At 38.8% G+C, this 27273-nt stretch overlaps 2 protein-coding genes across 3 annotated transcripts in view; one reads left to right on the top strand and one right to left on the bottom strand.

Moving 5' to 3' along the window:
* The first annotated feature begins 16484 nt into the window (after window positions 1-16484).
* Window positions 16485-24155, top strand: ZBTB33 (zinc finger and BTB domain containing 33). Its single transcript, XM_016122118.2, has 2 exons — window positions 16485-16733; window positions 19108-24155. The coding sequence occupies exon 2, from the start codon at window positions 19110-19112 to the stop codon at window positions 21123-21125; it is 2016 nt and encodes a 671-aa protein (XP_015977604.1). The 5' UTR covers window positions 16485-16733; window positions 19108-19109; the 3' UTR covers window positions 21126-24155.
* A 679-nt stretch (window positions 24156-24834) lies between these two features.
* TMEM255A (transmembrane protein 255A) overlaps window positions 24835-27273 on the bottom strand; it is a 45712-nt gene continuing 43273 nt past the window's right edge. For both annotated transcript variants that reach the window (XM_016122134.2, XM_016122128.2), the window contains one exon: window positions 24835-26722. In XM_016122134.2, coding sequence (XP_015977620.1) covers window positions 26564-26722 — 159 coding nt within the window. In that variant the 3' untranslated portion in view covers window positions 24835-26563. The remainder of the gene's footprint in view (window positions 26723-27273) is intronic.

The raw sequence follows: 27273 nt of genomic DNA on the forward strand, positions 1-27273 counted from the left end.
ACCCTTCTTCCCTCTTACATATTACAACATGTTTTCCTTATGCGACACTTTATATCTTCATGACTATTTGGTATCTATCCATTTGTACTTCTGAATCCCTTTGCTGTTTTTCACCATCCCCCCAACCCCTCCCCTCCCGTCTAGTAGCTGTCAAAATATTCTCTGTTCCCATTTTTGTTGTTGTTCTTTAGATTCCACATGTATGTGAAATCATGTGGTATTTGACTTTCTCTATCTGACTTACTTCATTCAGTGCAATATCTTCTAGGTCCTTCAAGGCAAAATCTTTGTCCAACCCCTTCCTGTTAGTCTGTGTGTGTCTTTTAATCTGAAATGAGTCTCTTGTAGGCAGCATATGTAAGGATCTTGTTTTATTACCCATTCAGCCACCCTATCTTTTGGTTAGAACACTTAATTCTTTTCCATTTGAGGTACTTGTTGATAGATATGTAGTTATTACCATTCATTATTCATGTTTTTGATACGTTTTTTTCTTCTTAAAGAAGTCCCTCCAACATTTCTTGTAATACCGGCTTGGTGGTAATGAACTCCTTTAGCTTTTTTTTTTGGGGGGGGGCGGGGGGTCTGGGAAGCTCTTTATCTATCCTTCAATTCTAAATGATAGCTTTGCTGGATAAAGTAACCTTGGTTGTAGATCCTAGGTTTTCATCGCTTTGAATATTTTTTGTCAAGCCCTTCTGTCCTGCAAAGTTTCTTTTGAAGAATCAGCTGCCAGTCTTATGGGTGCTCCTTTGTAGGTAACTAGCTGCTTTTCTCTTGCTGCTTTTAAGATTCTCTCTTTGTATTTAACCATTGGCTTCTTAATGATGATATGTCTTGATGTGGGCCTCTTTGGGTTCATCTTTTTTGGACTCTGAGCTTTCTGGGGTTGTACGTCTATTTCCTTTACTAGGTGAGGGAAGTTTTCCATTATTATTTCTTCAAATAGGGTTTCAATTTCCTGCTGTCCCTCTTCTTATTCAGGTACCCCTATGATGCAGATGTTGTTACATTTAATTTTGTCCCATAGGCTCCTTAAATTATTTTCAATTTTTTTTATTCTTTCTGCTTGCCATTCTGATTTGGTGTCCTCTGGTTGGTTCCCCATCCTCTGTATGGGTGATTTGATCCTCCACTTTATCCATTCTGCTGATTCCCTCTAATATACACTTCATCTCAGATAATATAATTTTTATTTCTGACTGGTTCCCTTTTATAATTTCCATTTCCATTTTTTGTTTTTTATCTCTTTTTTAAAGTTATCGCTGAGTTCATCTACACTTCCTCTAAGTTCACTGAACATCCTTATAACCAGTGTTTTAAACTCTGCATATGTTAGATTGCTGGACTCCGTTATTCTTGGATCTCTGTTATGTTCTATTACATGGTTTCTGCTTCTTCGTCTTCCCATTTTGGCTGCCTTTCTGTATCTGTTTCTATGTACTAAGCAAAGCTCCTAAGTCTCCTGGTCTTATTAGCATGGCTTTGTGTAGTAGGTGTCTGGTGGCACAGTCCTGAGAGGGGTTCAGCTGCAGGCCAAGTTTAGCCCTAGCCTGTGCCCCTCCAGGACCACCTGTTAAGATTCAGCAAGCAATCCACAAATGCTGTGCTTATAGTTGCCGCAAGAGGCCATGCCAGAAACCGAGGCCAGCTGCCACCAACTGGGGGTTGGAGCTGCTTGGCAAGGGGCACAGGACTTGCTGAAGACACAACTGGATGTGGCTTGGGTGGGGCCGCACGTTGAGGGAGGCAGAATTTCAGGGAATCCTCCAGGAGGAGCAACCTCTGTTATCCAATTTGATGATGGCTCAGCTATGGCAGCACTGCATCTATACACTGGGAGGGGGAAGGGCTCAACAGAGAAACAATGGATACCCCCAGCACTTCTTCCTGGGAGAAAGGCTGACCTATGGACCTCACTCCAACAACTCTGTGTCCCCCTGTAAGTCCCTGGTGCCCTGCGTGGAGCAACTGACCAGGTGCTGATGTTCAGAGCGAGCAAGGCCATCACCGCAGAAGTCCACTCACAGACGTGGGCCCTTTAAAAGAAGCATCTGCAGCTGCTGTAGCCCATGTCCCACTCAGCTGCTGAGGACCAAGCAGCCTCTCATCTTCACCCCCTCCCACCTTCTACCATTGCAGGGTAATTTCTTATTTCTCTCTCTAGTTGTAGGGCTTCTCTTCCTCTAGACTGTGGCAACTCTGCTTCCTATTTTCTGTGTTTCCGTCACAATATTGGTGTGGTCACAAGAGGAGATGTACAAAGTCTCTATCATCTCTGTCATTTTGCCCAGTCTTCCAGACGACCTTTTTAATTCTTGAGAAGTTTGGGGATGAAGGACCCCTTAGTTATCCTTGAAGGAAACCTTCTAAAATCTAGTGTGCTTCTGTTAAGTATTTACTTCAGACTGAAGAGGGGCTTTTCAAATAGGGGGCTGTTTCCCTCAATCTGACTTTGAAAGGGGTTGAGTTTTTTACCATGTTCAGCTTCCCCCATTACCAAGGTGACACTATCTCTAATGAGGAGGGGGCAAAGCAGCTGGATAGCTGATAGTCTGCTGTCAGGACACTTAAGATTTCTCATCCTGTTACCAGGCAAAAAATTAACAGCAAGGGCACAGTGCAATGCACTAACTAGTCTTGCACCTAAGATATGGAAAATAATTAATGAATATTAAAAGTGGGAGTATAAGAACAAAGCAAGAAGCCTAGTCCAGAATTTGGCACATAGTCCACACTAAGGGTGAACCGAAGGGAGGGAGCACAGTTTTAAATTCCCTAAGATATTTTACCAATAAGGAAATACTTTCTCCTGTTGTGATTTAAAATATTGATAGCATACAGATTTGCATGTTGTTTTTCTAATATGGCATTGACTGTTCAATATACTAAACCAATCCCTTTTTTCTCCTATGATAGAAGATTGGGTATAAAAATAATAGGTACAAGGGACTTCTGGTCAAGATGGCAAAGTAGGTTGATGCTGTGCTCTCTTCCTCTCACTACCACATCAAAAAAACATTTAAGCTACAGAAAATCATCATTGGCATTGCCTAAAGTCATCTGAACAGCAGTCCTACAACTGGGGACACACATAAGAGGCCACCTCAAGACTGGGAGGAGGGGCAAAGACTTAAAATGGGCTGGTTGTACAACTGTGTGTGACAGTAGAGAATTGGGAGGAATATCTTAGCTACCGAGGACCCCTGGGAGGAGTGAGGGGTCCTGGCCCCACACCGGGCTTCCAAGCCCAGGGTTCCAGTGCCAATAAGAGAAGTCCCTACAATCTCTGGCTGTGAAAGCCAGCAGGGATTGTGGTTGAGTGAGACAGAAGGCTGCGGAAGTCTCAGGCATCTCTTTTAAAGGGCCAGATTATGAATTTACTTGGTGACAGACTCACTTCCTCTGAGCCCCAGTGATCAGTGGGTAAAGGGGATCAAATATATGATAGCTGAATAAAACTGGACTTTGGGTAGTAAACACACAATGGAATATACAAATATCAAATGATAATGTACACCTGAAATTATATAATTGTATTAACCAAATGTTACCCTAATAAACTTAATAAAAAATTTTTTAAAGTTTTAAAAAAATAATGGGCAGAGGACCTTAATAGGCATTTCTTCAAAGAGGAAATACAGATGGCCAATAGACATGACAAGATGCTCAACATCACTAATCATTAGAGAAATGCAAAACTTCAGATGATTGGATAAAGAAGCTGTTGTACATAATATAGAATGGAATATTACTCAGCCATAAGAAGAGATGAAATACTGCCATTTGCGACAACATGGATGGACCACGAGATAATCATGCTAAGCGAAATAAGTCAGACAGAAAAAGTTGAAAATCACATGATATTACTTATATGTGGAATATAAACCTAAAAGCAACAAATGAACAGGACAAACAAACAATATTGTCCATGGACATGGACAAGAGACTAGTGGTTATCAGAGGGTGGGGAGGAGGAGGGAGGGGTGAATAGATGGGGTAAAGGGGGTCAAATATGTGGTGACAGAAAGAAATATAACTATGGGCAGTGAACACACAATGCAATACATATGCCTTACTCTTGAATTGTATACCTGAAACTTACTGGATTTTGTTAACCAATGTCACCATAATAAAAATAAATTTAAAAAAATAAATAAAATACATTCCAATTGAAAAAAAATTCCCTCTAAACTTTAACACTTTTGAGCAGATTAAGTATGCTTTTGCTGTCCCATTTGTTGTTACAGAGAAATTCGTTCATTCAAACATGTCAGGAATCATGCTGTTTTACTACATATTAGATGATATAGGGAATTATTATTGATTTACTGGGTGAGATAATGGTATTGTAGTTAAGTAGGAAAATGTCTTTTAAGAGTTGCATACAGAAATATTTAACATCAAATTGTGATATTTGTAACTTACTTTCACTATCTCAGCAAAAACCCCATGTTTGAAACAAATATGTCAAAATGCTAACATATGTTAAACCTGAGTGCTTCCCTTTACTTTTTTTGAGTGTGCAAGTATTTTCATGGTGAAAAGGGGGGGGGGGAACCCCTATGTATACATTTGGGGGATGCTTTCCAGGAGCTCAGTCTAATGGGGGAGACAGAGGTAAAGAGATAAATAGAATCCGGAGTGATAAGGGAAGCCTGGGGTGCTCTGGGCCTACAGAGGAGTCTCAAAAGCAGGCTGATTTAGGGAGGATATTTGAAGAATGGTTGACCAGGCAAGGGTGACTCTTGAGCTAGTTCTTTTTAAAATCGGTTTTACTACAAACATGATACCTGCCCATTGTTGAAATGAGTAAGCCAAGCTGCATGCAGGGAGAGACTGGCACTGCAGGCAACCCTCATATCAAGTAACAAAATCAAGAGAAAGAACGTGGAATATTGAAGAGACAGAAAATAGTTCTCGGGCTACAGAGGATGCTAGGAGAGAAAGCGACAGGGTATATGTGATCAGGGAGGGATCAACCAGGGTTTGAACTTTACCCTGAATGCTATGGAGAGCTACTGAAGGATTTTAAGTAGGGGGCTGACATGCTCAGATTTGTGCTTTAAGAAAGTCTGGTCTTCCAGCAGGGAGGAAGAAAAGTGACAATGGGGGCCAGGAAACACAGATGACATCAGAGAAAGGAGCGCCTGGCATAGTGCCCCCAGAGGAGGCACCCTCTGTCAATCATCAGCCAGGAGAGGACACAAACAAGGTGGCTTTTTGTGATGTGCCATCCACAGGGGGTGTCTTCCTCAAATCAGCTGCCAGCCTGAAGGAGGTCCTTTATGGTGCGCCTTTTTGAAAAGTGCACAAAGGTGCCCACTGAGTGTGAGAATTACACAAAAGAGCTGTTCCACTGGGCTGATACAGCCCTGTATGGCTTGGTTTGGTACCCCAAGTCTCACAGCCCAGCCCTGACTTGCTTCAGTGCCACATGCCTTGTGCAATTACACGCAACCAATCTGGAGTCACACTGCTTAAGTTCGAATCCCAACTGTGTGACCTTCAGGGTGGTACTTACAATCTGCTCTGTGCCTCCCGTTCCCCATCTCTAAGATGTATCCTGTAGTCACTGTATGAACTAAATAGCAATGATGACTATCGAGCACTTAGCAGGGTGTCCGGCACAAAGTAAGTGTTCAAAAACTCCTAGCTAATATTATTGTTTCTAAGAACCTTCTTCTGAATAGGCTTTAAGAAGTAAAACCATTTTCGAAACAAGGCTTGCAGAATTATGGTGACTTTCTTACCACTGGAGTCTGTTTCGGAATCAGAGTCACTGTCACTATCGTCAGAATACTTCTTGTGTTTTCTTTTAGATGATTTTTTCTTTTTCCTTTTCTTGGACCTTTCTTTTGAATGACTAGACTTCTTTTCTTCTACACAAAATACAAATAAAAAACTAACTTCTAAAGAAGTATTTCTGAGCATCAATTTTATTATATATGAAATACTAACAAGGAAAAGATGATGGGCAAATTGATAAAACAAAGTTTAATATTCAACATAAACTCATTTTTAACTTCCCAATATAAAAAAGCTCTGTATTTAAAAAACACCTTCTGAAGTAGAAGCTGAAGTGGTGCTTTTCTTTGGCTCTTCATCCTCTACTGGTGTGTGTTCATCAGAGCTGAATTTAAAGAAGATGGTTGTTAAGAATCAGGAAAAGGATGAAACATGGACCATGGAGTAAAAAATATAGACTTAAATTTTTCAATAACAAATGATTGTCCACGAACCATTCATTAAAAGCAAGCACCGGACTACTTTTCTAAGAGTACATTTCAAGGATAATAATATAATAATCATAATGTATTATATAACCATAATAATATAATAATCATTTACACTTGCAAAATGCTTTAGACCATACGAAGTGCCATTCAAACTGAAATAAGCATGTAAGATTTACATTTTCAGAAGAAACCATAGGACAATGTAAGGAAATAGGTTCCATAGGAAAAGGTGAAAGAAAGTGGAGATAGGAAGACTGAGGGAAGACGTCATATTTATTCTATGTGTGTAAAGGACATATGGCAGAGCAGCAACTGTTCTTTCTCCCCAGAGCAAGAAAAATCTCACACGCTACAGTATAAAAAGATTTCAATTTGTTGTGGAGGATTTTGATAATGAGTCATTAAAATTTTAAAATAGTTTAAAATAGAATTTCCATATCATATAATTTTTACATCTGGAGATCACATTTGGAATAACCCTAGAAAATTATTTTAGGGTTCTGTCTAACTCTAATTCTATTCAGGTTGTTATTAAGTTACTTATAAGAACTAGTTTCTGATAATAATGCTTGACCACCCTGTCAAAAATTACAAAGTATACCTGTGAGGCATATTGTCTCAACTGAACCCAAAGTAGACACAGAAACAGAGGGAAGGAGCAGCTTATAAATATCACCAAACAAAAAAGAAATAGGTAAAGAAAGCATCAAGCCATCAGATATTATTGGATATAGGGCAATTAACTAAACAAAACCATACTGGCACATTCATTTTTAAATCCTTTTGTAATGCTAATATATAGCACACAATCTGCTATTGGGTTAGTTGAGAAAAAAATATTTCAAAATAATATAAATGTATTATTTAACATCGAACCCTTCTATGAATAAGAAATTAGCACCTCATGAATAATTTAAAAGAACAATTAGCCTGCTAAAATCCACTGGCAACATGATTTAGTTCTTAGGTATGTTCTATGTTTTCAAAACCTAAGGGTTATAAGAGGCTAAATCACAACGAAGAAGAAACGTGTGAGATGTACTTAAAGTTCTTCACCTAATAAAAAATTTAATAGATTTGAGATTTAACAAACAGTATAACATTTTAAATAAGTATTTTTAACAACTTACTCTGGTTCAGGATTGTATTAGTCAGCTAGGGCTGCCATAACAAAATACCACAGGTTGTGGGTCTTAAACAACAAAAATTATTTTCCCACCATTCTGGAGGTTAGAAGTTCAAGATTAAGGTGCAGCCAAAGTAAGTTTCTTGTGACACCTCTCTTCTTGGCTTGTAGACTCCTGCCTTCTCCTTTTGTCCTTCCTTGGCCTTTTCTATGTGTACCCATAGTGAAGGGGAAGGGAAGGGAAGGGGGAAAAGGGAGATGAGGGGGAGAGAGATCTTTGTTGTCTCTTCCTTTTTTAATAAGTGTATCAGTTCTTTTGAATCAGGGCCCCATCCTTATGCCATTACTTAATCTTAATTACTTCCTGAAAGGCCGTATTATCAAATACAGTCAGTCACTTTGAGGGTTGGGACTTCAAACTAGGAATTTGGCAGGGGGAACACAATTCAGTGTATATCAAGGATTCTCTGGAGAATGTCTTCACACTTTAGGAACTCCCAATTCTCCAAACCTCTCTGACTTAATCTATCAGAAAATATAGGCATGTAAATAATTCAATGGCTGAATTGTTTTCTCTCTATCTATCATCTCTCTCTCTCTCTCTCTCTCTCTCTCTCTCTCTCATCTATCATCTTATTAAATTCAATAGGTCAAGTCCAGTTATCCCTTTACATTTTAAACTTTAAATTAAAAACTTGGTATAAATGTGAACTCAATTTTTAGGATTTGATGTTCTAATATCAAATGCTACAGACTACTGTCAGCCTGAGAGGTTGGGCCAGAAATGCAGCCTTGGGGGGCTGTCAAGTGCATCTTTTCTGACACACTGATGACACAGATCCTAACTACTCGTTTTGCTTTCTACAATATGTGACAGAAACAGTTTTACATTTGGAAATAGCTTCATTTGTTCACACACATTTATAAAAGGAGAAAGGAGTCTGTTTTGGTTTGGTTAAAACTTTAGTTTTCAGAAACCCAGGAATTAGTAAAGCCAATTTTTAAAAAATGAAGCACCAGAAGTAGAAAATAAATGGAGCTCTGAAAAGAAAAAGTTCTATGTGACAAAAATTGTATTCAATGAGATTCAGAGTTTGTTCTCTCTCTGTTTTTCCTTTCATTCCTTTCCGGAAAAGGAATATATTGTCTATCTGTTCTTTGGAGAACATTAAACATTTTATTATGTTTGTCACTTTTTAAAATTTCTGCTGTTACTATTAAATGGGAAAAACTAACGGGCTCAATTCCCCGAAGTTCAGCTGTTTATGTCTTTATTTGGCTTTTAAAAAATCTTTACAAAATAAATATATTTGGTTTCATTGTTGGAATACATTATTTTTTTTACTTTTTTTTGTCCAGGGGAAAAGGTATTATACCTATGCACAGTTGGACTCAGAGTGTCTCCCAATCAAGAAGCAGGCAATCTAAAAGTAAGCATACGAATAACAGTTCTTTGAACAGAAGAGTATAGGGGCCAATGGGGCCTGCTGGACTGTAAAGACACACAGTCCTTATGATGTAAAGCATAAAACCTCTTTATCAACGAGACCAGGCACACTTTCCGATTATCCCTGGGTAGTGGGTCTCAGTACCCTTCCAGCCTGTGGATCTCATTTGTTAAGTGTCATGTGCCCTGTGTTCAGCCTCCCCATAATCCTAGGGAAGACAACTCTCCTTCACCAACAGGGTGAATAGGAGACCACTAAAACTGTCCCTGTTGCTACCTGGTTTCATCTGTGCTCTTAAGATAAATTATCTTCTATATGCACAAATGCAAATTTCATCCAAGCTGTTCTTACATCTTTTGGTTAAGATTCTAAAATAACAAGCTGTTTGGTTTTTGATTGACACAGACTGGGGACACCTTTCTGAAACTTTTAACTTGGAAAGGCAGATCTCCACTGTAACTCGGGACTGTTTTTACTGTTTGTCCTCCCAGGCATGAAACCCTAATAGCTAACACAGAATGTGTATTATGTTCCAGGTACTAAATCATTACAATACTAAATATATCAGCACTATTTTTATCCCCTTTTACAGGTGAAGAAATGAAGCTTAGAGAGAGGTTAAGGAACTTATCCCATGTTTTGACTTTGTTAAATTAACATTTGTTAAGTGGAGCCCAGGGTGCTGGATGGTAAGCTTAAGTGCAACAACAGACTACAAGAGAAATTGAAATAGAACAGTTTATTACTTACAGGTACTGGAAGAGCTACACGGGGAGGTCAAGGCAGAGTACAGATAGAAAGACAGGACCTGGGGCACACACCTTTATTAGGGTCTGTGGGTGGAGTACTTTGGGTTCCTAGGCTAGGACCAGATAGATCAATTTAAACCAAGAGTAGGTTTTTGGTAAGCCCCAGGGGTCTTTTCTAGGGGGCCCACATAGCATACAAGTGCTGGGAGGCAGCTGATCACGAGAGTTGCTGGGGAAGTCATATCAGGAACTTAACATTTGTGACTCTGTGGGCTATCTACGGCACGTGCTTGCATGAGGGGGATAGTGTCATTTTAAGGTCCCAGCAAACCACTCGGCTGAACAAAATGGATGCTAAGGCAACAATACAATGGAGTAACTTAGTTAAACTCTCCACACCCAAGGTCACACAGGTATTACTTGGCAAAGCAGGGCTTCAAACTCAAGCAGTCTGAATCCAGAGACTATCCTCCTCGCTATGCTTTATTACCTCCCACTGCTGAAAGAAAAATTACTCGTGAAAATGTCTCTCAACTGTTGTAAATTCAACTTACCTCTCAATGCCTGGAATGTTTTTAAATTTCTCATTTTTAAAAATACATTCAAGGCACTTAGTATGCTACCTGAGACATTCAATAAACATTAGATACAAATACGTACACAGCAGTAATTATAACTCTTTTCCTTCTCCTTCTTAAACTGTTTTTCCACTCCAATACTCACTTTTACTTGAGGATAACTGACCTCACCCTCCCCTCATTCCTCGAGGTCAAGATTGAGACCACTTAACAAGATCTTTCTCAAGGTAGCTTCCTCAGCAGTTTAGCACATCACTTTCCCTACATTCATTGAATCATGTATTGAAGGAAGGTTTTTCTGCTTTTCAATTTAAACCTTTAACCTCAATCCTTCCCAATTCCCAACAAAGAATCTCCACTTACACATCCTGCTATCATCTCAAACGGATCTATTTATTCATTTAACACACAATGGCTGAGCCCTTACTAAGCGATAAACACTGCGAATTCTGTAATGAATAACTCACAGGGTTCCTCCTTTCCACTAAGTCTATTTGGAAATAGAAACATGTTCATAAATGATAATACAAAGCAAATAAATGCTATATATAGGTCTGCGAACCTTGGCCATATCCGCTACAAGACCCGAGGTGTAAAGGGGTGGCGGGAGACCAGAGCGCTGTCTGAAGGAGCTCAAGGATGAGTGAGAATTAAAGAAAGAAAGGGGCGACTAAGGGGCTGCCATGGATAGACTGAAGAAAAAATGAAAATGGGCGCAAGGAGGGCAAAAGGGAGCGAAATGCAAACGATCAAAAGCAGGGTAAAAGATGAAATGGACTTAGAAGCCCGATGCACTCCTCAGACTGAAGACGCTTACTTCTCACACATCCTCTTTGTCCTTCTCCAGGAGGCTAGGCCACGGGTTGTCGCTCCCGCAGGGACTGCAATAGGCGGCCCTAAGGAGCAGAAACGAAGGTGCAGCGGTACCAAGGGCCGCTCTCGCGAACGATACCACCAGCCAGAGCAGTAGGGCCGGTTTGGGGAGCCTTGGCTGAGGCCTCCCCGCAGATGCCCAAGGCCATTCGGGTATCCTGACCAAGAGCAGAAGTGCTAGAGAGAGCAGCGGTCCCGCGGGAAGCGGGCGGACTTGCTGCGCCCCGAGCTCTTGGATGAACTGCGATGCTTCTCCCTGAAGACCAAGACCTCCCTCCTGTTTCTCCTCCCAGGGGCACGCGAAACACCGCAGTCATTGTTGTCGCGAAAATAGGGAACACTCTCATGAGCCCGGGAACCCACCTGATTCCCAGAACCCGCCGCTGTGCAACCTCCCGAAGCTACGGAAACCACGGAACCCTTTCTGAGTACTTCGGTAAAATCTTTCCCCAGGCCTACGTGGCCTCCAGCCGCGACAAAAAAAAAAAAGGGGTGTGTGTATCCGTGTAAACAAGCCGGCGCTGCAACCAGTTGGAGGCATTTTTCCGGTTCCGCACGGGACTCGCCAGGTCCAAATTGGACCAGAGACCACGTCTTTCTCAGCTTTGTACTTGAAATAACTGAAGGGAAAGATGACAGACCAGAGGATATGTTTCAGAGTGGCCATATCAACAATACAGATAATTCTACTTGTGTTGCAGGTGCTTTCTGTGCATGCATATTACATATTCTATACTATTGGGTACTATTGTGTCTCATGTATGTATGTATGTATGCATAATATATGCACACATATGTGCATACATATGTGCATATAGAATATATAGGAATGACTCAAGTTGAATTACATCGTAGTTATACGTGGATTTTCAACTGCCTGGGAGGCTGGCACCCCCAATCCCCCTCCCATTGTTCAGGGATTAGCTGTACATATTTTTTGAGTCTATCTTTAATTAAAAGAAAAATCAAAATGGGATGGGAAGGAAAGATAAAAAATATTCGAAGTATTTCCTAAGCAGCTAACAGTGTGTTTATTTTAAAGTTGTCAGGTTTAGCAAAAAGAAAGAATACAGTTGGCCCACTTACGTCTGAATTTCAGATACATAATGAATAACATTTTAGTATTAGAATGTCTCATACAATACTAATGCAACATGATATTTGCCTGGTTCTTACCCTTAGTTCATTCTATTCTCTGCTCATGCATCATCTTTTCAGAGAGACAGTCCCCGAACATGCTATCTGAAATAGCACACTTGCCATTCTCTATTTCTTTACAGTTTATTTTTTTCCCTAGTACTCATTAGTATCTGATATTATGAAGACAGACTTCATTTTGATGATAACTGTACCTATAGTGCCTAGGACATTGCCTGGCACAGAGTAGGTACTAAATGGTATATATTTAATGAACATATGAATGAACGGAGTTTTATTGTCAGAGTTTATAGTAGTTTCATTGTGTCACATATTCGTATTCAGCCTTCTTGTTTGGTCTTAGTCCTCCATTTAAATAGATAGGCTCACTACAAAATGTCCGTTCTTAATTCTTTATTTTGACTCATTTTTTATTTGATTTGATTTTATATTGCCAAGTAATTTTTCACAGAGGACTCATGGGCAGTATATTCCTTCAATATTCTTTTTGTATTTGAAATGAGCTACCTGTTGCTTTTTTTGGTAGATTATAATTATTGTTAGCAATTATCCGCTCCCTCTTTCCAAGTAGGAGGGTTATACATCCCTTCAATTGGCTACAAAAGATTTTAAGAAGAGGAGAATTAACAATATTAAACAAGTCACTTAAAGAAAGAATTGTTGGGATTAAACAGAAAAGGGGACAGCAATGAAAAAGCAAACACATATTCAGCACTTACTGGGTTCCAGATATTCATTCAACATTAAGTAATCATATCTATCTACCATTTTTTGGGTTAAGACTGGCTTCACAAATAATTTAGTGCTTGAGTCATGTCTTTCTGGAAGACCAGGAGCTTGCCAAACAAGAGAGGCAAAGTGTGGATATGAAAGGGATGATGATTCTAGATTCAGGCTTCCAGGTACAGACATGGAAGCAGTAAACAGCATGTAATATTTTGGAAATTGTAAACTGTTCGACATCACACATAGTTAATTTATTTAATCATCTAAACAACTCTATGGGAAAGTATTATTATCATCCTAATTTTATAGATGAAGAATCAGGTTCAGGGTTGCACAGCTATTAGGTGACAGTACAGAATCCAACCCACTAACATCTGCTCCTCAAGTCTTTTTTTCACTATATCCTACTACGGTTTCTTCTTATACTTGTGTGGTGACCTTACTAAATCTGCGAAGCTAAGCATAATTCAGAGGACTGAGTAATTCAAGGCTCTAGGACTGAATGAATGTCATTTTTTTTCTCTTTTATCATCATCAGTTAATATATAAAGCGCCCACAAGATTCTTGGCATTTTAACAGAGGAGAGTACAGTTGCGGCCTTCATGGAATTCCTAATCAAGTTCAAACAAGGTGAGCAAACACTGACACGTGGTTACAAAACCAAACCAATTCCATTATCAGTCAATTAAAAGCCTTTCTAGAATGTGAAACTATTTGTACCTCCACATCCATTTGATATAGATTCCATTTAAAATCTACTGAATTTCATTTTTGAAAAGATATTTGCACACCGATGTTCATAGCAGCATTATTCATGGTGGCCAGGACATGGAAGCAACCAAAGTGTATAGATGATTGGCTAATGCAGCAGTGGTACATATATGCAATGGAATATTACTCAGCCATAAGAAGAGATGAAATGTTGCCATTTGCGACAACGTGGATGGACCTTGAGATAATCATGCTAAGCATAAGCCAGACAGAAAAAGTTGAAAACCACACGATATCACTTATATGTGGGTTATAAACCTAAAAGCAACAAATTAATAGGACAAACAGAGACTCATGGACATGGACAATAGACTAGTGGTTACCAGAGGATAGCAGGGAGGGGGGCGTGGGGAGGTATACAGGGTAAAAGGGGTCAAATATGTGGTGACAGAAAGAAATCTAACTATGGGAGGTGAACATACAATGTAAATACACACACACACACACACACTCTCCTCACTGTTAAAATGTACAGCTGAAACTTATTGGATTTCATTAACCTATGTCACCATAATAAATAAATAAATAAATAAATAAATAAATAAATAAATAAATAAATAAATAAAATCTATTGAGTTTGATGTAGGGTTAAGCATGTAGATGAAAAGAAAGTGAAAAGTGAGATAACTTTCTGAGAAACAGAAAATTAATGAAACTTTCCAATGATCTTGTCCCAAAGGCAAATATTAAATGTCTTGGTCTGCTCTGCTTTCCTACAAAAAAATTCTTTTCTGATCATTGCCTCTCCTTAATTATAGGTAGCTTTTTAATTTTAGTTCAGTTTTTGCTGAGTTAGTGGGTGAGAGACATGGGCAGAGGGAAGAGAAGGTTCGCTAGGCTTTGAATGAACAGGTTTTCATCATACCTCAGTTGAGGCTCTACACTTTTAAAGCCTTTTCAGGAAAGGGACAAAGGCAAGGCAATCCTATGGACAACCTTGGTGCTGTTAATGTTGATGCAACAGAAAATGTACTGCATCTTCCAATTTACTTAGAGGTAACCAACAAAAATTTAGTATTGAGCATGGCAGCTACTGCCACTCGGATCTGTATTTCAAAGTTAAGTCTCATTTTAGTTTTAGTCACCTTAGCTACTGAAAGATAAATAGATTCTAAACTTTCAAGATATACTTTGTCCTATTTCCTAAATTTTTTCTTGCTACTAGATTTTGGGGGAGGATGACTCAGAAAAATAATTATTAACCTGCTAACTAGTTTTGTTAAGTGCTCAGTTGCCAGGAAAATATTACCATCTGCTTTAGTTTCTTTGACAACAGCACGCTCCTATTTCCTGTGAAATAGATTTATATTAAACAATGAAACTTTCATAATTCTGTCCTAATAAGAAACAACGATGCAATAATTCCCACATAGTTTGTTTTCCGACAATATAAAATCTTGGAGAAGAAACTAAGGAATATCTTGTGAATTTCCTAATTCCATGTGAAAATACAACTGTATTACACCACTTTGATATTTTACTATGTGGATTTACTTTTTTTTATATTGGAGTTATGACTTTGGTTCTGTTTTCACCCTTTATTGGGAATACAGGGCAATTTATGTGGCTTTGCTTTATCGAGGAGAGTGTAGAATGGATTGGGGATAGATGATGACGTCCTTGTCTGACTTCATGTTAAAGAAAATTAAATATAGTTGATCTGTTTTTATTCTGGAATATCCTGACAGACATTTTCAGTAAGATTTTTGTAGGAAAGAAGTACGAGGATTCTGACTGAAAGGTAAACAGGTGCAAATTCAAGTTTTTGGAAACGGATGCAATATTATCCTATACATATTTTTAAAAAAGAAAATGAAAGTAGTGAATGGCCTTCATTGTTGAAGGAAAAAAGCTACTACTTTGGTTCCTTAGTTGAATATGATCAATAACCAACTGAAAAAGAAATATTTTGTTCTCCAACATCTATCCTGTTGTTTTCACCATGGTACTCAGTCGGAAGTGCATGACCAGAGGATTTAAAAAAATACCACAACTCATTTAGTCATTCATTAAACAATTATTGAACACCTACTATGTGTCAGGAACTAAAGCCGTCTGAGGAGGAAATGCTATGAAAATAAACATAAATCAACAATGCAAGTGTTAATATTATTTATGTTTCAAGATACAGCTCAAATGTTAACATTCGGTTTGCTATTCCCTTCTCTGTGTTCTATACCTTGTACAAACACTTTTTTCCACGTTTGGGTACCTATCTCCTGAGCTCTTTGAAAAGGTAGAGACCTTGGCTTATTCATTTTTGTATTCCACAGAACCTAGCATAAGATTTGGTACAGATCCAACAGGTGGTAAGTAAACGATAGTTGAAATGAAGGAATTAGCATCATTTAGTAGTCCATTAAGAAGATAGTACTTGTCCAGACACTAGCTTTATTTCCTAAAAGTAGTTACTGTAATGTAGTTTTCTTGTTATCCCAGAATTTGAATTGAGTTGACAAAATTTGATTATATTTTTTCAGATTATATTTCGAGGTGGTTTATCATCTAAGAAACAAGCTAATAGAGCAGTTTCAAACTTGCAGAAGAAATGGAACCCTGATAATCTCTCAAAGTTTTTACGCCCGAGACGCTTACACTGAATTTAGATGAAAGCGACTAGCTTCCCTTTCATCTCCATCGCTTGTGACTGCATTGCTCCATCTTCCGCTTTCCTTTTTCCCACCCTTTCGCCCTCCGGAAAGGGCCGAACATCCCGAGAGCTTCCCAGTCTTCCTCCGCCCCTTTCGGAAGGAGCCGAAGTCTGAATGGGGCGCCGAAGCGGGTCCTCCTGGAGTTCGGGCTCTTCCGGAAAACCCGAAGTGCTCTCGGAAGAGGAGGGAGCCTTCGACTTCAGCGCTTCGCCCCCGAGCTGTGCCCTCTGTCGGCGGCGTGGGGCAGCAGTAGCAGCGGTGGCGGCGGGAGGCGGCAGCCGCGTCGACGTCGCCCAAGACTGGAGCGACGTTTAAAGAAGGAGCCGAATCGCCGCGGAGTCTGGCCTTGTTGTTGGAGGACTCCCACCCTTCGGCGCGGCCCGACGAGGAGAAACTGCGGCGCCGGGAAGCAGGTGAGGACCCAGCGCCGACCCGGGAGGGGCGAGGGGCAAGGGGCGCGCTGCTTCCTCCGTCCCTGGGCCGCGCCTGCGTCTGTATTCTCCTCACTTGAACCAGGAAGCGGCAGAGTCGGAGGCTCCGCTCCTCCGGCCCTTTCTTTGTGTGGGCCCAGGAGTGAAGGAGGGGACGAACCAGGAGGGCCGCGGCGCGGTCCCCTTCACCGTCAGGGGCCTGGGGGCTGTCGGTGCTCTGGGTAGGCCTGGAGCATGGGGAGCCCTCCACCGAGATCCCACTTGGCTTTTTCCTCGCCCCTCTGTCTGCCTTTTTGTGCCTCTTTTTCTCCTTATCGCCCCTACTTTGATTTAGAGCCTTCCTGCCGAGCCCATCGTCCCCTTCCGTCCCCTTCCAGGGCATAACAATGCCGCCTGCTCGGCCTCGTCCCCTCCCAGCACCCCCACCCTTCTCTTTGCCACCTTTTACTTTCCCCAGCTCACCTCATAAACCCTCTCTGACTGTGCAGTTTTCTCCATCTGCATTTGCAAGAAGCTGCCTTTTCACTTGAATTAAGGTTAAAAACCTCAGTTGCAGGCGGCTAGGTGTGAATGGGGAAGAGAGGTGGAGGCAGGAAGATGGGGTTCAGCTGCCGCAGGGAGCCGCGTGTCGGTTTGTTTCACTCCCTCTCGGATGGCGTTTCTCCCTTTTCCACCATCACCTGCCCACAGTCAAGGATTTCTTTCGCAGTGATGCAGAATGGCTTTTTCAAAGTCAGGTCGCAAGTCTTGGAGTGGTTTTAGACCGATTTGTGCTGTTCCTGGGTCCACCCTAACGGGGAGGAGGAAACCTAAACAAAATGAAACCATGTCCTAGTGTCACAGGGACACGTCCATATAACACATTCTTCCATTGGAAAAAAAAACCATTGACAAATGTCAAAAATTGTGAGATCATATTCAGAAACCCACCTAATTCCCTGAAAAAGTGACTTCTGTCGAAACCCCATATTTCAGAAGCCCTGGTTGCTGGCTCGCTGTCCAAAGGTCACCCTTTCTGATGAATGCCTTTATGGTAACTTGAAATTCCTTGGTACTGTTAACGAGCAACACCTTATTACAGATGACGTTTTAAGTGTTTGATCTCTAGACTTTTCACTCAGTTTTGTTTTGAAGCTATAATTTTGAAAAATTGAGAAGATATTTGAGATGCCCTGCCTTTCAAGTGTATAACTTAGGCACTATAACAGTGGTACTATTTTGGTAACTATAAAGGAAAAGAATATTAGCAATAAAAGTGTTTCCTTACCAAAAGTACTAATCAGCTAATTGTTATTACACACACACACACACACACACATTTTTTTAAGCAACTCAGGTCAGTGCTACTGGGAATATTTCTGAGAAGTCCAAAAAAATGTTTTGGGGGTGGTACACAACAATGCTGTTTACTGACATCACCCCCCCCTTTGCTAGAGTAATGTCTGCTCTGTTCCATAAGTTTATATTTTCATTTTCACTAACTCATTTGTTGTGAAAAAAAGTTCTCATACCAGTGCACTTAATTCTTTACCACCAAAGACGTTTTTGTGCAAAATAGCATTAAGAAATAGTAAACTTTCCTTTTCCTTTGTCTTATTTATTTTTTTACAATAGCATCTGTTGACTTCCCTTGGCACTCTGTTGAACATTCTACCTCTAGAGATTGTAAGGGTAAAGAGATGAGGAGAAAGGGGATGAAGAAGGAGTAATAAGGTGTTTAATGATTTATCCAAATGAGGCATACCAATTTAAATAACAGAAAAATGAGAAACTTACAAGTAATAGTTTTCAGTGTTTACAAATGCTGATTCAGTCATTAGCTGCAGAGAGTAGCTTTTGAATATGTTCTTAAAGATAAGTTAAAATTTAGGAAGAGTATTTCCAACCCAATATTGCACATACCAAACTTTTCTAACATGTAAATCATTCATTTACATGAAATAACTCATGTGTTCATGATACCTTTTCTTAAAAAAGTTTTAAGACAGCTAAAAATTAACTCTTTAGCTCTTCTTGAAGAGAAAACCCAAAATCAGAACTAAGAAAATTAATTCTGGTCTTTAAAATTTGCTAAGTGGTGATGCATGTATTAGCTTCAAATGAGGAGATTACTATTGACGTCTGTAGATCAATTTAAAAGTTACTTGTCTCAGAGGGAAGATGTGAGAATGGACATGTGGTCCAAAACCCATCCTGTATGAACAATTTATATAGAAGTAAAAAGTTATGCCAAACTTCAGTTAAAACTTGAATGAACTATTTAATGATGCTGTGGCTACAATTCTGAATGATAAAATACTTTCGTTTTTCTTTCCTAATCTTATCTCATCCCCATTCCCCTCCCTTTCTTTTACAGGCATGGAGAGTAGAAAACTGATTTCTGCTACAGACATTCAGTACTCTGGCAGTCTGCTGAACTCCTTGAATGAGCAACGTGGTCATGGACTCTTCTGTGATGTTACCGTTATTGTGGAAGACCGAAAATTCCGGGCCCACAGGAATATTCTTTCTGCTTCTAGTACTTACTTCCATCAGCTCTTCTCAGTTGCTGGGCAAGTTGTTGAACTGAGCTTTATAAGAGCAGAGATCTTTGCAGAAATTCTCAATTATATCTATAGTTCTAAAATTGTTCGTGTTAGATCAGATTTGCTTGATGAGTTAATTAAATCAGGGCAATTGTTAGGAGTTAAATTTATAGCAGAGCTTGGTGTCCCGTTGTCACAGGTTAAAAGCATCTCAGGTACAGCTCAGGATGGTAATGCAGAAACCTCACCTCCTGGTTCTAGTGACAAGAACCTTGAAATACAAAAATCAAAAGACGAAGCCCAAGATAATGGGGCCGCTATAATGCCTATTATAACAGAGTCTTTTTCTTTATCTGCTGAAGATTATGAGACAAAAAAGATCATTGTTACTGATTCAGATGATGATGATGATGACGTCATTTTCTGCTCTGAGATTCTGCCTGCAAAGGAGACTTTGCCGAGTAACAGTGCAGTGGCACAGGTCCAGCCTAACTCAGGCTCTGTTGCTATTTCAGATGTCGCACCTTGTGCTAGTAATAACTCTCCCCCTTTAACAAATATCACACCTACTCAGAAACTTCCTACTCCTGTGAATCAGGCAACTCTGAGCCAAACACAAGGAAGTGAAAAATTGCTGGTATCTTCGGCCCCGACACATCTGACTCCTAACATTATTTTGTTAAATCAAACACCACTTACTACACCACCAAATGTCAGTCCTTCACTTCCAAATCATATGTCACCTTCAATCAATTTACTTGTGCAGAATCAGCAGACACCAAACAGTGCTGGTTTAACAGGAAACAAGGCCAATGAAGAAGAGGAGGAGGAAATTATAGATGATGATGATGACACTATTAGCTCCAGTCCAGATTCGGCCATCAGTAATACATCTTTGGTCCCACAGGCTGATATCCCTCAAAGTACCACTTTTGATGGATCACTGATACAGAAGATGCAGATCCCTACACTTCTGCAAGAGCCACTTTCCAATTCTTTAAAAATTTCAGATATAATTACTAGAAACACTAATGATCCAGGTTTAGAATCAAAACATCTAATGGAGGGTCAGAAGATCATTACTTTAGATACAGCTACTGAAATTGAAGGCTTGTCGACTGGTTGCAAGGTTTATGCAAATATTGGTGAAGATACTTATGACATAGTGATCCCTGTCAAAGATGACCCTGATGAAGGGGAGGCCAGACTTGAGAATGAGATACCAAAAACATCTAGCAGTGAGACAACAAACAAACGTATGAAAGTAAAACATGATGATCACTATGAGTTAATAGTAGATGGAAGGGTCTATTATATTTGTATTGTATGCAAAAGATCATATGTCTGTCTGACGAGCTTGCGGAGACATTTTAACATTCATTCTTGGGAAAAGAAGTATCCTTGCCGTTACTGTGAGAAGGTATTTCCCCTTGCAGAATATCGCACAAAGCATGAAATTCATCACACAGGGGAGCGAAGGTATCAATGTTTGGCTTGTGGCAAGTCTTTCATCAACTATCAGTTTATGTCTTCACACATAAAGTCAGTTCATAGTCAAGATCCTTCTGGAGACTCGAAGCTTTATCGGTTACATCCATGCAGGTCTTTACAGATCAGACAATATGCATACCTTTCTGATAGGTCAGGCACTGTGCCTGTAATGAAGGATGATGGTATTGGGTATAAGGTTGATGCTGGGAAAGAACCTCCAGTAGGGACCACATCTACTCAGAACAAGCCAATGACCTGGGAAGATATTTTTATTCAGCAGGAAAATGATTCAATTTTTAAACAGAATGTAACAGATGGCAGTACTGAGTTTGAATTCATAATACCAGAATCTTACTGAACTCTTTTGAAATATCAAAGTTTTGGTTTGGATTAAGGGGCAGGGCTTTCAGAAGACCTATAAAACAAGGTGAAAACAAGTTAATTTGTTCTGCCACATCATCTAAAGGTAGTATAGTTGGATTACTTGTTGATAATTTTTAGAAGCAAATTATTCTGAGTTTGAGTACAGAGATTGAGAATTCCCCCCTGCCCCAAGTATTTGTTTATATAGTTAGCTTTCAGCTTATTTAAAAGGGGCAAAAAATGCTTGGAGAGATAGTTTCTTGAATAGAGTTTGAAGCAGTCTGAATGTTCTTTGAAAATAACTGGAGTTATTAGCATACCCTAGTACATCTTATAACTTCCCCCTTCTGTGTTAGCACTTTACTGCTGAATTCTTAATTTTCTTAATATTGAGACTATAAATGTGTGTTGTGTTTTATATATGGCATAAAAAGTGAACAAGAACTTTTAAAGTTGTTCTGGAAAATTTCAGAGTAAGTCTCTGCTTGGTTGTATATTGTGCTAGTCCAAATGGATAGCAACCTCCTGCCTCCCTGCCCCCATGAAAATGGCCATGCAGACAAGTCTCATCTGAAGAATTAATAAGTTTTAGCTAATTAGAATTATATCTTGCTTTATTGTCATAGTTTGGAAAAGACTTTGGTGGCTGGACTACTGTGTGTGTGTGTGTGTGTGTGTGTGTGTGTGTGTGTGTGTGTATGTGTGTGTGTGTGTGTGTATATGTGTGTGTGTATATATATATATATATATATATATAAATATATATATATATATATATCTTTGCTATGTGGTCCCTGTGGGCAAAAATACTAATCTCCATAATGCAGACAGGAGGACATGAAAAGCTGTCACTTTTTTTTTGAATTCTTGCTCTTACATGATAGAGACAGAGAGGAAGTGAATGGAGATTGCCTTTTTGCTCATTATGGTTAAAAATATTCCCATGAAATTTTCAAATTTTGAATCTGAAAGCCACCAAATAAATCTTTAATTCTGTATAAATCTTTATACATGATAGATTCCAGAAATGAGACTCCTACATATTTTGGGTGGGAGGCCACTGGCATATATTTTTAAATGTTCATATTACTTAGACTCTCTAATAGGAAATTTTCATTTGAAATAGTTCAATCAGCGATCTAGTATTTCCCTTTCAGCAAGACCTTTTAGGTTTTTACCCCTTCTAAAACAAGTTCCGTTCCATTTTCAAATTGCTGCGGTATTATAGCAATCAGAAACTATATATGGAATGTAATATAGGCTTGCTGATTACCATTTATCTTGAGAATAGTAAATACCACCTTTCTTCCTTTTAAAATGACACATATTTAAACACTTAGAAAAGAAAGTAAAAACTTATTGAAGTGCTAGTACTAAAAGGAAGCAGGTTGGGAAAAATATATAGCCTAGCATATATAACAGGATTAACTTGTTGAATTTCTATAAATGACTTTTTGCAAAGGAAAAAAAATTAATAGATACTGAAAAAGACTGTTGTGCATAGTCATTAGTCATTTGTAACCTTGCTTAAGTATATCTTAATTCAACATATTTTCTTTTTCCTTAACCATGTATTTTTAAAAATAGTCTATTTCTTACCTTTGAACTTAAAGCTTTAATCATGATTTCTCATGTATACATCATCCTTCTGACAGTAAGCTAGATTTGAAGATAATGGTTTCAGTGTTTCTTAAGTTGGTACCTGAGGGTATCAGCATCAGTATTTGCAATAATACAAGGAGAAAGAAAAAATCCTTTGCTTACCAAGGAGTAGAATGACATGCATCTGTTTTGCTGTTGTGTGTCTAGAGCTACAAACCATTTTGTAAACTAATCCTTGGAAAATTTTAGATTACCTTGTAACTTAAGACAGAGCTCTGGAATCACAATATCAGTGTCCTTTCTATGTAGATATTGATAACATTACTCTTTGGCTATAGGGTGCATTCTGAAATATTTTCAGTGGAAATTTGAGTTTCATTAACCTATTTCAACCAGTTAGACATAATTACTTCTACAAGTGTGAATGATACTGATGCCAGCAGAGCTTCTAGACCTTTCAGATTTAACTAATAGGTAAATTAGTCTGTCGTTTGATAACTATCCATCCTGAGTAATGTGGATGGATGTGTGTGTGTGTGTCTGTGTGTGTGTGTGTATTTGCTGATGTTGCTGCTGCTGTGCTCTCTGTAAATTCTGAGTATGAAATTTAAACTGCTTACTAAAGGTATCTTCTGGAGTTTTGGGGAGGAGGAAAACTGAACAATTAAATTGTATTTTTGCCAGAAGACTTACTTGCAGGTATGTTAGGGTGTTCAGTTTTTCTAAAAGTTTCTACATCCAAAGTTTGGAATTCATGTGGAATACTCCTTTGAGGCTAAAACCCTGCAGTCCCAGTATTTATTGGGTTGGAAATCTGCAGTAAGATGCTGTTTAAAACTGACCATGGGCTTTTTCTATTTTATACTCAGTTTTCTGGCTGTTTAACTTCATTTTTTTTCTTTCAAATTGGCTTCGAATTTCCTCCTACAATAAATTACCTGTAAATATTCTGGATAAGAACTGTTTGAAATAGCAATTTATTAAAAGAGATGGCAGAAAGTGAAAATTCTCCAAGCAGATTTTAAAATGCCATAGCAATCTTGAAAGATTCACTTTAAAATATATTTTAAATGATCATTATCATTTTGGTAGTAATGATCCCCCACATACAACTACTGTGAGGAATTGATGCAGCGTTATTTCTCATTGTACCAAAAAGATAAAACAAATGGTAAAAAATGATCAAGGTATTTCGAATGGTTAAGGCATGCATATTCTAAAGAATTAATTGCTAATTTAACAGCAATGACTTCCTCACCTCTGTCAATCATATGAAACCTTGTGCATTTCCACCAATACTGTAATATTCATACTTGTACAATCTTTCCTATCATAACTTTAAGTTCTACTTTTCATTAACTGTTGTTACCTGATATTAGTTCATAGAGCTTCTTACAGCAAAAATAAAACATTTTAATTCTGATTTTTGAGTGCATTTTTTACAAGATTATATTTTAGAAATTATATAGACTTTTATATTCTGTTGTTTTTCAATTTTTATAGCGAGATTTGAGCTATGTTTCTGATGACAGCATGACATAATCTCCCATTAGGTTTCACATGTTGTTTATTTGCATGTCTGATGTATCTTGAACCATAATAGTCAAAAGTGAGTCAGCTGCTGTCTGTCGCTTTAGAGTGTTTGTCCCACTCATAGATTCCATGAAAATGGATAAGGAGGAGGATAGTTTTATTAATTTGAAACATCACAAAAGCAGTCTGGGTTTCCAACATGGCAGTGATACAGATTTTAAGCAACATCCAGTTTATATAGGTTCTGGATTAATATTTTAATGTTTCATGCCCAGTTCAATATTTTAAAGCAGAATTAGGCATAAAGCAGTAAATATTACAAAATGCAGTCAAGGGACCTATTGGAAATACAAATTCCTTCATTACAGCAAATGTTTTGCAAAAGAGTAAAGCAGCAAGTATTAATTTTCCTAAGGTAACATGCACTTTATATAATTAAATGTAATAAAAAAGCTCAAATTAAGTGTTACAAAATCTATACTATTTCAAGTTATTTTGTAAAGTAAGAAAAATACATAGAAATGAGTCAGAATCTTGACACTAAGAAATATGATAAATGTAATATACTGTAATGGTGCTTTTAAAAAAATTATACATTAAAGCAAAAGGTAAAGTGTAAACAGCAAAAAAATCACAGTATTACAAGTTAATATTTGTAAGTCAATTGGTTATTAGTCCCTTTTTGAAATCCAATAGAATTTTAATATGCTGAGAACTGTAGAAAATAATAGTGATTTTATATAATGCAAAGGATTATCATTTTTCAGATTCAAAATCTGGATGAGACATCATGATGCTGAAAGTTAATGTTTTGCAAACATTTACTGTGAACAATGAGTGCACTTGTTAAGCCTTGATAATTCTTGATGGCTGGGTGTCTACAAGGTAGATGGGAGCACCAGCATTTGCCTGCTACCTCTAATCCATCAAGTCTGGAGGTAGCAAAATTGGCTGGAAATTTTTCCAATATGTGTTCAGTGTTTGCAGAACTGTATAATTAGGTACCCTCCTGTAGCCCCTGCATTTTTACATTATACAAGTGTAGGATTATCAATCTCCCTTTAAATTAGTCCTTAGGTTAAGATCACAATGAAAGTGTTCATTTTGAAGTGGAGGCATGGGTGTCAAAGTGTTGAACCCATCAGGGTGATGGTTTAGAGCTATGTCTAATTAAAAGAACTATACAAATACCTACCACAATGTGTCAAATGGATTTTAAATCTACAATAATACTTAAGAATTTGTCAAGTTGGCTGCACTTGCATTTTTGCAGACTTAAAAGCGGCATTGTAACACTTTCATAATCTTGAATGCTGTCATGATTGGTCTTAACAGAAAAAGGGACCAATAAGAGCAGTGGCATTAAAATACTGATGATTCTTCTGGGGTGGGGTGCAGCACAATATTTGAAGATTAAATAGTCACAAAAATTAGTAACCATATCATGACCCAAGAACCTAATCTAGCATTTTTTAACTCTGAATTTTAACCATAAGATTTATATCTCCTGTAGCAAATGTATTTTTTAATACTTTGAGACATGTATTAGAACCACTGTCTCCTAAGTTATCTAATGTGTAACATAGACTTAAAACACCTCACATGTTGCTCTGTGAATTTCAGTGATTCCAGGATGATCAATTCTGTTCCCCACTATTTGAGGGAATATTGCACTTTTCCTTATGGGAGGTACCGGTAACGAGCTGAGCTGAATGATCATGACAGCAATTTTTACAATATTCAGAAGAAAAGAGAGTTAATGGGCAGTTTTTTCCCCAACATCCAGACATGAGCAAACAAAATCTTAGCTAGAACTTTCTGTATTGGAACTATTGTGTAGCTCCATCATCTGGGAAGTTTTTCTTAGGAACTGACTTTAGTGGTAGGGAAAGATAGGGCCTACAAGCTGAGATACTAGGGTGGCAATCTGCCAAGGGCCTGAAGACAACACTACATTTACACAAAATGAAACAGATGGGGACCACACTTCTGCTGAATACAGAGGCAGAGCCATGGGGTAATGCAGGTCCAAACATTACAAGTTTCTTCCTGGGCTGGCTCCCCAGTCTTGCTTAGATTGTGTGTGCTGGCCTTCTCGGAAATCCTGGGTTCAGCCTAACCACCCCTGCTCAGCACTGATAACAAATAAGCTTCATTGCTATCTTTCCCTAGCCTGACAGGCCATTGTAAAACTTGAAACTGCATAAGAATCACACTTTAAATTGTGTACCCTACACAATTCACTAAAGCAGAAATGCAAAAGCCACAATAATCCCGAGAGCTGGCAGGCATTCCTCTTTAGGGGCTGTAAGGTGGTGGCTTTTCAAAAGGCGGGTAGTAGGGTGGAGAATAACGGGGTGGTGCGCTGGAGGACCACATGTAGCTGGGCGAAGGAGAGGCAGACTGGGGCTCATCAGAAAGTCCAGAGGGAGGGGAGGATGGAAAGACACCGGAATGCTGTGTAATGAAAACAAAACATCAGTTTGGGTAGTGAGGTTGCGATTCCCCCAAAATGAATATGGATCAAGTTTGTTTCTGTTAGGAACAAGAAAGAGCTCCTAAGACCCCACAAAGTCAATGAGGGGCATGGAACTGGGCTAGTACTACTTTCAGTCACTCGGGCTGTGATGTTCATGCAGAGGTATCTTTGATTCCTCCTACCCCTCTCTCTTTTGAATGCTTTTTCCATGTTTATAATTCAAGCCTTCAATACTTCTCCCTGAGCGATGGCAACAGCATCCCAATTAATTTTCAAAAATGTATTTTGAGCCCTAAGAACATTTGAAGTTAAGTTGTTAATACCTGGAAAAGTCTTTGCTATAAGAAAATATCACAGAACCCATCTCATAAAACAAAACAAAAAATAAAACAGAAACTAAGGTCAGAGAGGTTGAGTCTTTCTTGGATCTGGGTCTTACTTTAAGTCCAGCAATTTCGATTCCGTCTTAACTGTGTCCCCCCACCCCAAGGGCAGCATAGATTGAAGAGCAAAGAGGAACAAAGGAATG

Source organism: Rousettus aegyptiacus, unplaced genomic scaffold, assembly GCF_014176215.1.
Source record: "Rousettus aegyptiacus isolate mRouAeg1 unplaced genomic scaffold, mRouAeg1.p scaffold_m13_p_9, whole genome shotgun sequence".
In the NCBI taxonomy this organism is placed as follows: Eukaryota; Metazoa; Chordata; class Mammalia; order Chiroptera; family Pteropodidae; genus Rousettus; species Rousettus aegyptiacus.

What these genes read in the sequence shown, in the direction of transcription:
- ZBTB33 (XM_016122118.2), top strand. Translation starts at nt 19,110, where the DNA reads ATGGAGAGTAGAAAACTGATTTCTGCTACAGACATTCAGTACTCTGGC.